The 14,486-nt window shown below is 53.5% G+C and overlaps 1 protein-coding gene across 1 annotated transcript in view; it reads left to right on the top strand.

The window, feature by feature from the left end:
* Positions 1–14,486, top strand: part of DNAH17 (dynein axonemal heavy chain 17) — a 152,157-nt gene that overhangs the window by 120,840 nt on the left and 16,831 nt on the right. Inside the window, exons 58-65 of the mRNA XM_026455920.1 lie at positions 222–344; positions 1,998–2,202; positions 2,832–2,996; positions 3,335–3,475; positions 4,156–4,326; positions 8,710–8,832; positions 9,544–9,737; positions 13,420–13,568. Coding sequence (XP_026311705.1) covers positions 222–344; positions 1,998–2,202; positions 2,832–2,996; positions 3,335–3,475; positions 4,156–4,326; positions 8,710–8,832; positions 9,544–9,737; positions 13,420–13,568 — 1,271 coding nt within the window. The remainder of the gene's footprint in view (positions 1–221; positions 345–1,997; positions 2,203–2,831; positions 2,997–3,334; positions 3,476–4,155; positions 4,327–8,709; positions 8,833–9,543; positions 9,738–13,419; positions 13,569–14,486) is intronic.

Below are 14,486 nucleotides of genomic sequence, written 5' to 3'. Positions count from 1 at the left end.
CATTTTCATCTCCTCTCCCATAAGAGCACAAGGGCAGTTTACAAAGAAGCCCCTCGGCTCCTTTCAGGAAAGGGTGAGCTGTTGGGAACAAATTGTGGGCTCCTAAGTCACCATTCCCTTGGCGCCGTCTCGCTCAGAGGGCAGGGGCTGCTGGTCGGCGCGTGCGCACCGTTCCATCACGAGGCCCTCTCCGTGAACCAGCTTCCGTGCTGTGCCCGCAGCTACCTGGATGTCATCGAGCAGGCCATCTCGGAAGGGGACACCTTGCTCATTGAGAACATCGGCGAAACCGTGGACCCCGTGCTGGACCCTCTACTGGGCAGGAACACAATTAAAAAGGGAAAGTGAGTTGTTTCCATCTCCATGGCTTGAGCCAGGTAAACATCTTCCGGCCCGGGTCCTGGGCCTGTGCATGCAGGGAGAAGGCCCGGAATGCCCTTTGCTTCCCTGGTAAGCAGCAGGGGCTTTGACAAAATGCCGACTGCAGGGAAGGAACCCCCAGCTCCCGAGGAAAGACTGGAAAGGGGCCACATCCCCATTAGGAATATCTCCGCCACCATGTTATCAGTGATCACCTCCAGATGGTGAGGCTTGGAGGTGATGTCTTTCTTCTTTCTGTTCTTAGGCATTTTGCAAATCTTGGGACTGCATGACCTTTAAAAATTCACACGAAATTCACAAAACATAAAATTAACCATCTTAAAGTGCACAATTCAAGAGCGTTTAGTACACTCACAATGTTGTACAAACACATCTGTCCAGTTGCACATTTTCAGCACCCTGAAAGGAAGCCCCACACCCACTGTTCTTCTTCATTCCCCCTCCCTCCTGAGCCCTGGACACCCACTAGTCTGCTTTCTGTGTCTGTGGATTTGCCTGTTCTGGACATTTCCTCTGAATAGAATCCAGCAACATGTGTCTTTTTGTGTCTGGCTCTTTTTACTCAGCATTTTTTGTTTGTTTTTTGAGACGGAGCCTCGCTCTGTCGTCCAGGCTGGAGTGCAGTGGTGCGATCTCTGCTCACTGCAGCCTCTGCCTCCCGGGTTCAAGTGATTCTCCTGCCTCAGCCTCCCAAGTAGCTGGGATGACAGGCACACATCACCACGCCCGGCTAATTTTTGTATTTTTAGTAGAGACAGGGTTTCCCCATGTTGGCCAGGATGATCTCGAACTCCTGACCTCAGGTGATCCACCTGCCTTGGCCTCCCAAAGTGCTGGGATTACAGGAGGGAGCCACCGTGCCTGGCCTTTACTTAGCATGTTTTTAGGGGTCATGCATGTGGTTGCACGTGTCAGTCCTTCATTCCTCTTTATGGCGGGATCACATTCCACGTGTGGCTGTGTGCATTTGTTCACTCATCAGCTGATGCATGCAGCTCACATTATTCACTTTACAATTTTAAAACATTAAATCTACCTTAAGAAAACGTAAATGTCAGCGCTGACAGGAGCCACCTTTAAATGCAGAGATGCGTGCAGAAACCCAGAACGGGTGGCAAATCAATATGCAGAGGTCCTAGACGCTGGGGGGCCTGGTGTGAGTGCTGAGGGGTTAAGTTAGCCAGAGGCCCCTCAAAGTGAGCCCAGCTACAAAGGGGAGAGGAGGGTGTAGAGTCGGAGAGAGGCACCCCCCACAGTGGATGAGCAGACCCCGGGTTGCAGTCCTGGGAGCTTCCAGGATGGACTGATGTTACAAATGGGTCTGGGTCGGGGCTCCCAGAGGAGCACAGCGTGCAGCCAGAGGGGCGTAAACCCTGCTGCAAAGATGAGCCTGACCACCTAAGGAAAGAGCAGGTGCATCTCCCAGAAGGGCCCACGTCACAGGCCGGGGAGGAGGAACAGACAAGGAGAGGTGCAGTGCTCTTCCAGGGACCAGAAGGAGGGCTCAAGGTGGCGGCCTGGCCTGGCCTGGGGCGGGGGTGAAAGGTGGTCTGTGCTTGTGTTCCTTTCCCCTGGCCACTGGGAGGCCCCCTAACCCTTCCCTCCGCTAACCCCAGGTACATTAAGATTGGCGACAAGGAGGTGGAGTACCACCCCAAGTTCCGCCTGATCCTGCACACCAAGTACTTCAACCCACACTACAAGCCAGAGATGCAGGCTCAGTGCACCCTCATCAACTTCCTGGTCACCAGGGATGGACTCGAGGACCAACTCTTGGCCGCTGTGGTGGCCAAAGAGCGCCCAGATCTAGAACAGCTGAAGGTAATGGCCTCAAGGTCGGTCACACGGGAGGAGGGCCGTCCCACGCAGAGGGAGCCGGGTCACCGTGAGGGCCCCCAGCAGGGCCACCAGCCCGGTGTGTGTCGTTGCTTCTTTCTGAAGGTGCCTCAGTATGTCCCGGGGCATCGCAGCTTCTCCTACAACAGGATGGGTCATTTCCTTCCCCAGCTATCCCCTCTTCCAGCTCCCCAATTTAATTCTAATTCAAGTGACTGCTTTGCTTAAAGAACGTGAGTCACAGCGGTCCTCAGGGGGCTCTAAGCTCCAGAGTGCTGCCCTGCAAGAATGGCCTGGCTGCCAGCCCTTGCGCCCGCCACAGTGCATGGGCTCAGGAGGCCCAGGCCCGCCTGTCCCCATTCTGCCCCCTACAGTCTCCGTGACAGGAAGCCTCAAGGCTGGGAGCAGGCCCAGGGCCTCACTGAGGTTCCGGGGGGGGATCCGCTTTTGCAGCCCCTTTCAGGCTGAGTTCCCCTTTCAGGAACTTTGAGCTGAGTTCGTTCCTCCTGCTCAAAGCCTGGGCCGTGGCTCAGCCACACGGCTACCCGAGGGAGGCCCAGGTGCCGGGCGGACAGAGCCAGGCCCTGCAGTGACAACCGCACCTCCCCTTGCAGGCGAACCTCACTAAGTCTCAAAACGAATTTAAGATTATTCTGAAAGAGCTGGAAGATTCGCTCCTGGCCCGTCTGTCGGCTGCGTCGGGGAACTTTCTGGGAGACACAGCTTTGGTGGAGAATCTGGAGACCACCAAGCACACAGCCAGCGAGATCGAGGCGAAGGTCAGAGCTGCCTCGGTGACGTGCCCTGACAGCCGGGCCTGGGAGGCTGGGCCGGTCAGAGCTGCCTCGGTGACACGCCCTGACAGCCGGGCCTGGGAGGCTGGGCCACGGGCGATCGGCGCCTCCCCCACCAGCACGGAGAAAAGCAGCTTCAGTCATACATGCCCGAGCGGGCCCAGGGCCGGAGAAGGGGCCTGGGCTCCCATCCTGCACCCAGCTGCTGCTGAGAGCCCTTGGGTGGCTTCCCAGGGAGCGAGGCTGGTGGCTGGGAATGAGCCTACCTGCTCATGGCACTGCCCATCTGCTGTGTCATTCAAACCCCTTTTGTTTGTGTCGAGGTGGTGGAGGCAAAAATCACAGAAGTTAAAATCAACGAGGCGAGAGAGAACTACCGCCCGGCTGCGGAGCGGGCATCTCTGCTCTACTTCATACTGAACGACCTCAACAAAATCAACCCCATCTACCAGTTCTCCCTCAAGGTGTGCCCTGCAGCTGGGGCCGGGTGCCTCCCTCAAGGTGGGGCTGCATCTGGGCTCCACAGCCAGGTCTGTTGCCCACGCAGCCATCAGGCAGTGCCAGGGCCACCCTCAGAGGGCAGACCTGGTCCAGCCTGCAGATGGGGCTGGAAGTGGGGGAGCCAGGAGCCCCCATCAGTCCTGTACCCATTCTCCCCAGGAGAGGATATGAGCTGCTCCCTCCTCCCTGCTATTCCCCTGGTGCCTCCAGGCACCCCCAACCCAATCAAAACAAACTGGATGGCCTGGCATGGTGGCTTACGCCTGTAATCTCAGCACTATGGGGGGTTGAGGCAGGTGGATCATCTGGAGGTCAGGAGTTCAAGACCAGCCTGACCAACATAGTGAAACCCCATCTCTACTAAAAATACAAAAATTAGCCAGGCATGGTGGTGCATGCCTGTAATTCCAGCTACTCAGGGAGGCTGAGGCAGAAGCATCGCTTGAACACTGCAACCTCCCTCACTGCGGAGGGTGCAGTGAGCCGAGATCACGCCACTGCACTCCAGCCTGGGTGACAAAGCAAGGCTCTGTCTCAAACAAAACCAACTGGAGGCCACCATAGGCGGCAGGGAGTGGTGGTGGGGAGCGGTGGCGGGCTCCATCTCTGCACGTCTCCGTGACTCTCGGTGGCGGATCCACAGGCCTTCAACGTGGTGTTTGAGAAAGCCATCCAGAGGACCACTCCTGCCAGTGAGGTGAAGCAGCGGGTGATCAACCTGACGGACGAGATCACCTACTCCGTCTACATGTACACGGCCCGGGGGCTCTTCGAGAGGGACAAACTCATTTTCTTGGCACAAGTTACGTTTCAGGTAATGTCTAGCCTCACTGCTCCTAGTGTGGTCCGTGGACCAGCAGTGTCAGTGAGCTTTGTGGAAAGGCAGATTCTTGGGCCCCCACCCAAACCTGGTAATGTCAAACCTGCATTTTAGCAACATACCCAGGTGACTGTAAAGTCTGAGATGCCTGATGCCTGATGTGGCTCTCCTAGTCGATATTCGGGAAGCTGGCACATTATTCCAATGGGAGCTAGTAAAGGGGTGGTGTGGCAAGGAGAATTTCACAAGGAGATGTCATTTTACATGTAAGTTGTGCTGAGTAAATAGTCCTGCATTAGTGCTTAGCCCACTGTGGGGTGAGTGATGTTTCTTAAGAAATAAGTAGCCGGGCGCAGTGGCTCAAGCCTGTAATCCCAGCACTTTGGGAGGCCGAGACGGGCGGATCACGAGGTCAGCAGATCGAGACCATCCTGGCTAACACGGTGAAACCCCGTCTCTACTAAAAAATACAAAAAAACTAGCCGGGTGAGGTGGCGGGCGCCTGTAGTCCCAGCTACTCGGGAGGCTGAGCCAGGAGAATGGCGTGAACCCGAGGCGGAGCTTGTAGTGAGCTGAGATCTGGCCACTGCACTCCAGCCTGGGCGACAGAGCGAGACTCCGTCTCAAAAAAAAAAAAAAAAGAAATAAGTGTATGAATAAACAAATATTCCTCCTGTTTTATACAGTCCTGCTAAAATATTTAAAGATCTGCATTCTCTGAAACTGATTAAACAGCCTGTCTTAATTTGTTTTGTGCTGCTGTAACAGAATACCCAAGGCTGGGTAATCTATAAACAATAGAAATTTACTTCTCATGGTCCTGGGGTCTGGGAAGTTCCATATGAAAGTGCTGGCATCTGTCAAGGGCCTTCTTGCTGTGTCATCCCATGGTGGAAGGCTAGAGGGCGAGAGAGAGCACAAAAGGGGCCAAACTCCTCCTTGTGTAACAAACCCACTCCATTGATCATGACATTAAGCCATTGACTCTGCTCTCATGACCCAATTGCCTCTCAGGCCCCACCTCCCAACACTGTTGCACTGAGGATTCAGTTTCCAACATATGCTTTTTGGGGAACACATTCAAACCACAGCACAGCCCCTCTGCAATTTTGTTTACACTGTGCCTTAAGTATGGTTGGAAACACTAGTTTTTGTTGCTGTTACTGCTGCTATTTTGAGACAGTATCTCACTCTGTCACCCAGGCTGGAGTGCAGTGGTACAATCACAGCTCACTGTAGCCTTGAATTACTGAACTCAAGCAATCCTCCCACTTCAGCCTCCTCAGTAGCTGGGACTACAGGCATGTGCCACCATGCTCGGCTAATTCTTCAGTTATATTTATTTATTTATTTATTTATTTATTTATTTATTTATTTATCTATCTATCTATCTATCTTTAGTAGAGACAAAGTCTCACTATGTTGCCCAGGCTGGTCTTGAACTCCTGGGCTCAAGTGATCCTCCTGCCTCAACCTCCCTGTAGCTGGGAATACAAGTGTACACTATTGTACCTGGCTAATTTTTTTTTTTTTTTTTTTTCTGTTTTTTAGAAAGAGTTTTGCTCTTCCTGCCCAGGCTGCAGTGCAATGGTACAATCTCAGCCCACCACAACCTCTGCCTCCCAGGTTCAAGCAGTTCTCCTACGTCAGCCTCCTGAGTAGCTGGGATTACAGGCATATGCCACCATGCCCGGCTAATTTTTGTATTTTCAGTTGAGACAGGGTTTCTCCATGTTGGTCTCACTGGTCTCAAACTCCCGACCTTAGGTGATCCACCTGACCTTAGATGATCCACCCACCTCGGCCTCCCAAAGTGCTGGGATTACAGGCGTGAGCCACCGCACCCAGCCCTAATTTTTTAAAACATTTTTAAAGAGCCAGGGTCTCACTATATTGCCCAGGCTGGGCAACGCTAATTGTATAAATAGGTTGGGCATCAGTTTAAGCCTCGCTTTCAATTCAAACTCAAACTTTGAACCAATGGGGTCCATATTATGAAGATTCCTTTTACATGTGAATCTCTGAATCACAGGTTCACTGTGAGATTTTCTCTTGGCTGAGAGGTCATCAGGATAAGAGTTCTCAGTGCGCCCCCTCATTTTCCAGGGTAGAGAGCATTCTCTTTGGTCCCAAGGAACGTTTTGTGTGACCAAAAGAAAGAGTCCGGCTCAGGGAGAAACTCTCTATGGGATCTGAAAAGCAGACCCTTTGGGTACTTGACCGAGGAGATGGCAGTGGCCATTACTAATCCCTGCTACCAGCCACCTGCTGCCCATCTGAGACAGGGTGCCAGGTTAGCTGCCCAGTACTTCAAATGACCCAGTACTTCAAAATGACCCAGACCCTGCCCACAGGAGGTCCAGAGGGCCAGCATGCACAAGTGACAAGATGGCATGGAATATGGCCCAGCATTCCACTTCTGGGCACACACCCACAAGACCTGGAAACAGGTGTCCGGCATCTGTCCAGATTCCCATACACCAGCATTCACAATAGCATTAATTGCAGCAGCCAAAAGCCAGATGAGGCTGGGCACTGAGGCTTACGCCTATTATCCCAACATTGCGGGAGGTCAAAGCAAGAGGATCACTTGAGGCGGTTTGAGACTAGCCCAGTCAATATAGCAAGACCCCATCTCTACAAAAAAAATAGCTAGGTGAGGTGATGCACGCCTGTAGTCCCAGCTACTTGGGAGGCTGAGATGGACGGTCCCTTGAGCCCACAAGTTCAAGGCTGCAGTGAGCTATGATCACAGCACTATACTCCAGCCGGGGGCAACAGAGCCATACCCTGTCTCTCAAAAGACAACAACAAGGCCGGGCGTGTTGGCTCTCACCTGTAATCCTGGTACGTTGGGAGGCCAAGACAGGCAGATCACTTGAGGCCAGTAGTTCAAGAGCAGCCTGGCCAACACAGTGAAAACCCCGTCTCTACAAAAAAATGCAAACATTAGCTGGGCATGGTGGCATGCACCTGTAATTCCAGCTACTTGGGAGGCTGAGGCAGGAGAATCGCTTGAACCCAGGAGGTGGAGGTTGCAGTGAGCCGAGATTGCACGACTGCACTCCAGCCTGGATGACAGAGTAAGAGTCTGTCTCAAAAACTAAATAGCAATAAATAATAAAAAATAAAAACAACAGGGCTGGGCACAGTGGCTCAAGCCTGTAATCCCAGCACTTTGGGAGGCCGAGACGGGCGGATCACGAGGTCAGGAGATCGAGACCATCCTGGCTAACACGGTGAAACCCCGTCTCTACTAAAAATACAAAAAACTAGCCGGGCGAGGTGGCGGGCGCCTGTAGTCCCAGCTACTCAGGAGGCTGAGGCAGGAGAATGGCATAAACCCGGGAGGCGGAGCTTGCAGCGAGCTGAGATCTGGCCACTGCACTCCAGCCTGGGTGACAGAGCGAGACTCCGTCTCAAAAAAAATAAAATAAAAATAAAAACAACAAAACCAACCAATTCACAACAGCCAGAACGACGTGCTGTCCATCAGAGATGAATGGAGAACCCCAGCGTGGTTATATTCAAGAATGGGATATTACTCGGCCTTACAGGGGAAGGAGGTTCTGACACATCCACAAGGTGGAAGAACCTCGGAAGCATCACGCTAAGTGAAAGATACCAGATGCAAACGGGGCAGGTCGTGTGCTTCCGTCTATACGAAGCATCCAGAACAGATGCATCCCTAGACAGAAGGCAGATGAGCAGCTCTGAGAGGCAAGGGGAGATGGGAAGTGACTGCTCAAGGGGTGAGGGGATAACAAAAAAGTCCTGGAACTAGAGATTGCTGGTGGTTGCACGACGCTGCGAATATGTGAAATGCCACTGGATTGTACACTAAAATATGGTAAAAATTGCCTTTTTTTTTTTTTTTTTTTTTTTTTTTTGAGACAGAGCCTCACTCTGTTGCCTGGGCTAGAGTGCAGTGGCATGATCTCAGCTCACTGCAACCTCTGCCTCCCGGGTTCAAGCGATTCTCCTGCCTCAGCATCCCGAGTAGCTGGGACTACAGGCATGTACCACCACGCCTAATTTTTTTGTATTTTAGTAGAAACAGGGTTTCACCATGTTGGCTAGGCTAGTCTTGAACTCCTGACCTTAAGTGATCCACCCCCCCTCAGCCTCCCAAAGTGCTGGGATAACAGGCGTGAGCCACTGTGCCCGGCCAAAATGGTCAATTTTATGGTATGTGTATTTCACAACTTAAAAAGCGAGACGAGGTAAAGATAAAACTCGACCCCAATCCAAAGGGGCAGGACAGGGCGCCCCCTGCAGGCCGGGAGTGTGAACTCCTCTTCAGGTGCAGCACGCATCTTCAGGGCTGCTGACGTTTTACTGGCTGCATTAAGCGTGTACACCTCCATGTTCCCCCAGGTCCTGTCCATGAAGAAGGAGCTGAACCCAGTGGAGCTGGATTTCCTTCTGCGGTTCCCTTTTAAGGCCGGGGTGGTCTCACCAGTGGACTTCCTGCAGCACCAAGGCTGGGGCGGGATCAAGGTTAGTCTTTAGACATTGAACATGCTGTGCTTTCTTCCCCCCGTGGAGCCTTTCCAGCTGATGCTGCGGATGTTTACAAGGCCAGAATACCAGGCTCTGTGGCCCATACAATTCAGTAAAGCAAGGGGGCCCCACAGATGGGGGATGGAGACCAAGATGGGCTCACAGATAGCTCTGCGTTCCTATAGGGAACGTGACATGTGTTAGGTCCCTGAGTCCTGCACACAGCAAGCAGAGAGTGACATCCTCTGGGGGCCAGAAGAGGCCTCAGGGCCTCTTACCACCCCTCCCCCAGCCTCCTCCGTCCCCAGCATAAGGGAAGTGGCAAGTGAAAAGTTTGTTCTGCGGATTCCTGGACACCGTCAGGGACCCTCGAGTCTCAGGGTCTGCTCAGAGAGACCTGAAGAAGGTTGTCCCCTGAGCTAGAATGGCCCCATTTCCAGAGACCCCTAGAGAAGCAGCCCCAGTCCCTCCCACGCCTCATGTCCCCAGATTGGACCCCACCAAGGAGGCTCCCGGCGCTGTCCTGGCATGCGTGAGCTGGGCACGGACAGCTCGTGCTTTGGTGGCCGGCCTCTCGGGCTGGCTTATCCCAGAGCCCCAGTTTCCTCGGAGGGCAGTGGCCTCTCCTCCTTGAATGAGCTGTACAGGAAGGTTCTTGGGACCCCGGTAAGTGGGAAGAGTCACAGGGCCCGCTGCCTCTGCCCCTAGGCCCTCTCGGAGATGGATGAGTTCAAAAACCTGGACAGTGACATCGAAGGATCTGCCAAGCGCTGGAAAAAGCTGGTGGAGTCGGAAGCCCCCGAGAAGGAGATCTTCCCCAAGGAGTGGAAGAACAAGACGGCCCTGCAGAAGCTGTGCATGGTGCGCTGCATGCGGCCGGACCGCATGACCTACGCCGTCAAGTGAGTGTCCCACCGCGCCGGCGGCCCCGCCCCCGAGGCCCAGGCCTGAGGGAAGCTCGGCCGAGCTGCTGTGCTAGACTCTCTGAGGACTTGAGTGGATCCCCTGAACTTCTCCCCATTTTACACAGAAACGAAACAGGGCTCAGAGGGGCTAAATCATTTCACACACAGTTCTTTGAGGACAGAGGCAGGATTCCACCCCAGGCTGCAGACTCCAGTCCTGAGTTCTTGTTAATCCTTCATATCTCAGAGTATCAGGAGGGGAACCCCTTGTCCCCCGCTAACCTGACTGAGGAGGGGTGCCCTGCGGTACGTGATAGGAAGAAGACTCCCCACGTGAGCCTCCTAGATTGGAAGTAAGATGTCGAGTGTGGACGTGAATGTGCACTGAGGCCATACAAATGGGGTCCTCTTAGGATGTTCTGAGGGAGAAAACAATGGCAAAACCATCAGCATTCGAGGACTCCGAGTACCTCGGCGGCAAAACGTAACGTCAATCAAAGATGTATGAATATGGCTAGTTTGCAAGAGAACCGTTCTGATTTCACCAATTTCTCCAGACCTGAAACCCTTCCATGTTGGAAAGATGGGCTGTTGAAGGAAGGAGGTGACATTTAGCACAGAAATGAGCCTGGGGTCCGTCCTCAGAGCACCTGTGGCCTGTCTGGCTTCTTCCCTTTTCACTTCCCCAAGTAGTCGGAAAGCAGCCAGGTTTCCCAAAAGACACTCATGTCCCTAACAGAATTACCCTCTGATGGCCAGGTGCGGTGGCTCACGCCTGTAATCCCAGTACTTTGGGGAGGATCGCTTGAGACCAGCCTAGCCAACACAGACCCCATCTCTACAAAAAGTCTAAAAATTAGGCAGGTGCGGTGGCAGCCTCCTGTAGTCCTGGCTACTCAGGAGGCTGAGGTGGGAGAATCGGTTGAGCCCAGGAGGTAGAGATGGCAGTGGGCCGAGATTGTGCCACTGCACTCCAGCCTGGGCGACAGAGCGAGACCTTGCCTCAAAATAAAATAAAAATAAAGAATTCCCTCCTGACAAAGCAGAGGCCTAACTCCTGAGAGTAGTTTTGCTTTGTTTTCCTCCAATAGGAGAGGACAGGGACGGGGAGTGGTGGGGAGGAGGGGGCGGAACGAAGCCAGAAGTCACCGTGATGCCGGAGAGCAGCCAGGTCCAGGTAGAAAGCCAGCTGCATCCCAGACTCAGAACTGGAGGAAGCAGGGTCAGAGTTTGGGAAAAGCCAAGGTAAAGTCCCTCGACCGGCCAGGCGTGGTGGCTCAAGCCTGTAATTCCAGCACTTTGGGAGGCCGAGACGGGTGGATCACGAGGTCAGGAGATCGAGACCATCCTGGCTAACACGGTGAAACCTGTCTCTACTAAAAAAAAAAAAAATACAAAAAGCTAGCCGGACAAGGTGGCGGGCGCCTGTAATCCTAGCTACTCGGGAGGCTGAGGCAGGAGAACGGCGTGAACCTGGGAGGCGGAGCTTGCAGTGAGCTGAAATCCGGCCACTGCACTCCAGCCTGGACGACAGAGCGAGACTTCGTCTCAAAAAAAAAAAAAAAAAAAGTCCCTCGACCATCGCAGCAGGAACACCCTCTCCTGTGGGAGCGTGCAGCATGTTTGGGTCACAAGATGCAGTGTGTATCTGATTCCTCGTCTAGAAGATGAGGTGAGGTGACCTTCCCCGTCTCCTGAGAGCTTTTGAGAAGTGCCTAAGTTAGCCAGTGTGACTGCACTCTGGCCACCTAAAAGAAGGAAACAGCCCACTGCGGAAGCATCTGTGTGCTCTGTGGTGGCCTGACCATCCCAAACACCCGTGAGCCCAGATCATCCCTCAGCTCTGACGTGTTTCACATTGCTATGACGTGGAGCAAAGCAGATTTACTGCCCTAATTATATAGGGAGGGGGTCGCTTAAAAGCAAGAAGATTGAAACAGACGTGGCTAATAACAAAGCCAGCACTGGCCAAGGATGTCTCGTGTCAGGCACTGTTGGAAGCACTGACAGCCGTGGGAGCACTTCCACTTCCCCACAGGTCACAGGCACTGGGAGGCCAGGCCAGACCACCCCCAGGTGCGCAACACAAACCCTGACGCGCAGCACGTGCCAGTTTCCATGGTGCAAGTGCTCACTCTGTGGCCGGCTGCAAGCTGCCCGGGTCTGCTGCAAGCTGTCACCAGCCGGCTCCAGCACTCCTTTGTCAAGGCCACCACATGTCAGAGGTGGTGAGGCCTGACTGGAACCCAGCATGCATGCTTCTGTGTCATTAATTCATCCATAGCCAATGACCATTTGGCCTGGGCAACTAATTAGCAAAGGTGATCCAGAGTCATTCCTGCCTAGGGGCAGGACTTCATATGTTCTGGAAGTTCCTTCCTAGATAAGGATCACAGCATCTGGGGTCTGAGTCCATTCCAGAGGCCTGAATAGAATTGGGGGCCTTCAGGAGGAGCAACTCCTCCCCATCCTTGCCTGAGGCTGGCCCTAGTTCAGGACACCAGACAGAAGCCAGCAAAGGCCAGAGCAGGGAAAGGAATAGCAGCTCCAGGTGTCCCCAGAAAGTCCCAAGGGCATGGAGAGGCATTAGCCAGCTGACTCCCGGTTGAACCAGAGGAGCTGACGTGCGCTGGGTGGCCTGAGTGTGAGCAGACCCTTCTGAAAGTCGACCCAGACTCTCGAACACTCAGGTGTTCACCTGCCCAGGGATGAGCAGTTCTCACCCCTCGGGATGCGGCCATTGCTCCTCCTTTCAGAGACCAGCTGGCCACTAAAATCTTACAACATTTTTTTTTTTTTTTGAGATAGAGTCTTGCTCTCTTGCCCAGGCTGGAGTGCAGTGGCGCTATCTCCCCTCACTGCAACCTCTGCCTCCCAAGTTCCAGTGATTCTCCTGCCTCAGCCTCCTGAGTGGCTGGAATTACAGGCCTGTGCCACCATACCTGGCTCATTTTTGTGTTTTTAGTAGAGACAGGGTTTCATCACGTTGGTCAGGCTGGTCTCGAACTTCTAAATTCAAGTGATCCCCCTACCTTGGCCTCCCAAAGTGCGGGGATTACAGGTGTGAGCCACCGCACCCGGCAAGTTTACTAATCTTAGCTCAGGTGATTCATTCTTTCCACATACTGTAAGCTCAGCCCTCTGTGATTACAGGAGAAAGGCCGACACCTGATCCAAAGGTCACGGGACCATCACTAGGTCCTCCATGGGACGATTAGCGGAGACCCCGACTGACCCCAGACTTATAGGGGTCATGTTAGAAGGAGTTGGGGGCTTTTGTAGAGACGGGTGTTTATTATCATCTGAAGTTGCTTTTTTCTTGGACTTGTTTAGGCTCACTAAAGCTTTGCTCTAATCCGAACTTCCTTCCTTCTCAGCCCCCCGCAGTTAACCCTGGGTGCCTTCCAAGCTGGCCTCTCCCTGCACCTGCTTAGACTGCTCCATGGAGGAGCACAGTGCGGGGCCCCTCAGGAAAGAAAGGGTGCCCGGGGCAGACAAGGCCAATCCTTCGCGGAAAGGAAAGCCCAGTAAAGACTGTGCTCTCCTGCCACAGGCCTTGTCCTGCTGAAGAAAGTCCACCAAAAAGGGCCCTCCTGCCCGGACCAGAGCCCACCCAAGGCCCCTGCCCTGGCCCAGAGCCTCAGGTTCATCACTGCCTCTGATGCAACTCCACCCCTAGGAACTTCGTGGAGGAAAAGATGGGCAGCAAGTTCGTGGAAGGCCGGAGTGTTGAGTTTTCGAAGTCCTACGAGGAGAGCAGCCCCTCCACGCCAATCTTCTTCATCCTCTCCCCCGGGGTTGACCCCCTGAAAGACGTGGAAGCCCTGGGTAAGTGCAGCAGGCAAGTGATGTTCTCAAAGATGAAGTATTGGCCGGGCGGGGTGGCTCAGGCCTGAAATCCCAGCACTTCGGGAGGCTGAGGTGGGCGGATCATGAGGTCAGAGGTCGAGACCATCCTGGATAACACGGTGAAACCCCATCTCTACTAAAAATACAAAAAATTAGCCGGGTGTGGTGGCAGGCGCCTATAATCGCAGCTACTTGGGAGGCTGAGGCCAGAGAATGGCGTGAACCTGGGAGGTGGAGCTTGCAGTGAGCCGAGATCGCGCCACTGCACTCCAGCCTGGGTACAGAGCGAGATTCCGTCTCCAAAAAAAAAAAAAGAGTATTGTTGGCATCACCAGGCACCAGGGAAAATGCACACCAAAAGTACACGAGACACCACTTCACACCCAAGATGCCACTTCACACCCAAGACGCCACTTGACGCCCGTAGGATGGCGAAGATCAAGAACAGGAAAATAACACGTGTTGTCAGGACCCTGAGAACTGCGACCCTTGTAGGTTGCCGGGAGGATGTAAAATGGGGCCGCTGCTGTGGAAAACAGTCTGGTGGTTTCTCAGCAAGTTACGTATAGAATTAGCACATGACCCAGCAATTCCACTCCTGGGTATACACCCAAAAGAACTGGAAATTTAAATTTGTGTCCAAGCAAATGCGCTACACAAATCTTCATTCATAATAGCCAAAAGGCAGAAACAACCCAAATGTCCATTAACTGACTGACGAGTAGATGAGTGGATCAACAGAATGTGGTGGATCTATACGGTGGAATAGTATCCCTCAATTAAAAAAGAGTGAAGCAGGCTGGGCGCTGTAGCTCACACCTGTATCCCAGCACTTTGGGAGGCCAGGGTGGACGGATCGCTTGATCACAGGAGTTCAAGACCAGTCTTGGCAACATG

This window comes from Piliocolobus tephrosceles, chromosome 16, assembly GCF_002776525.5.
Source record: "Piliocolobus tephrosceles isolate RC106 chromosome 16, ASM277652v3, whole genome shotgun sequence".
Classification (NCBI taxonomy): domain Eukaryota; kingdom Metazoa; phylum Chordata; class Mammalia; order Primates; family Cercopithecidae; genus Piliocolobus; species Piliocolobus tephrosceles.
The sequence above is the reverse complement of the archived record's forward strand: the minus strand, read 5'-3'. Positions and strand labels throughout refer to the sequence as shown.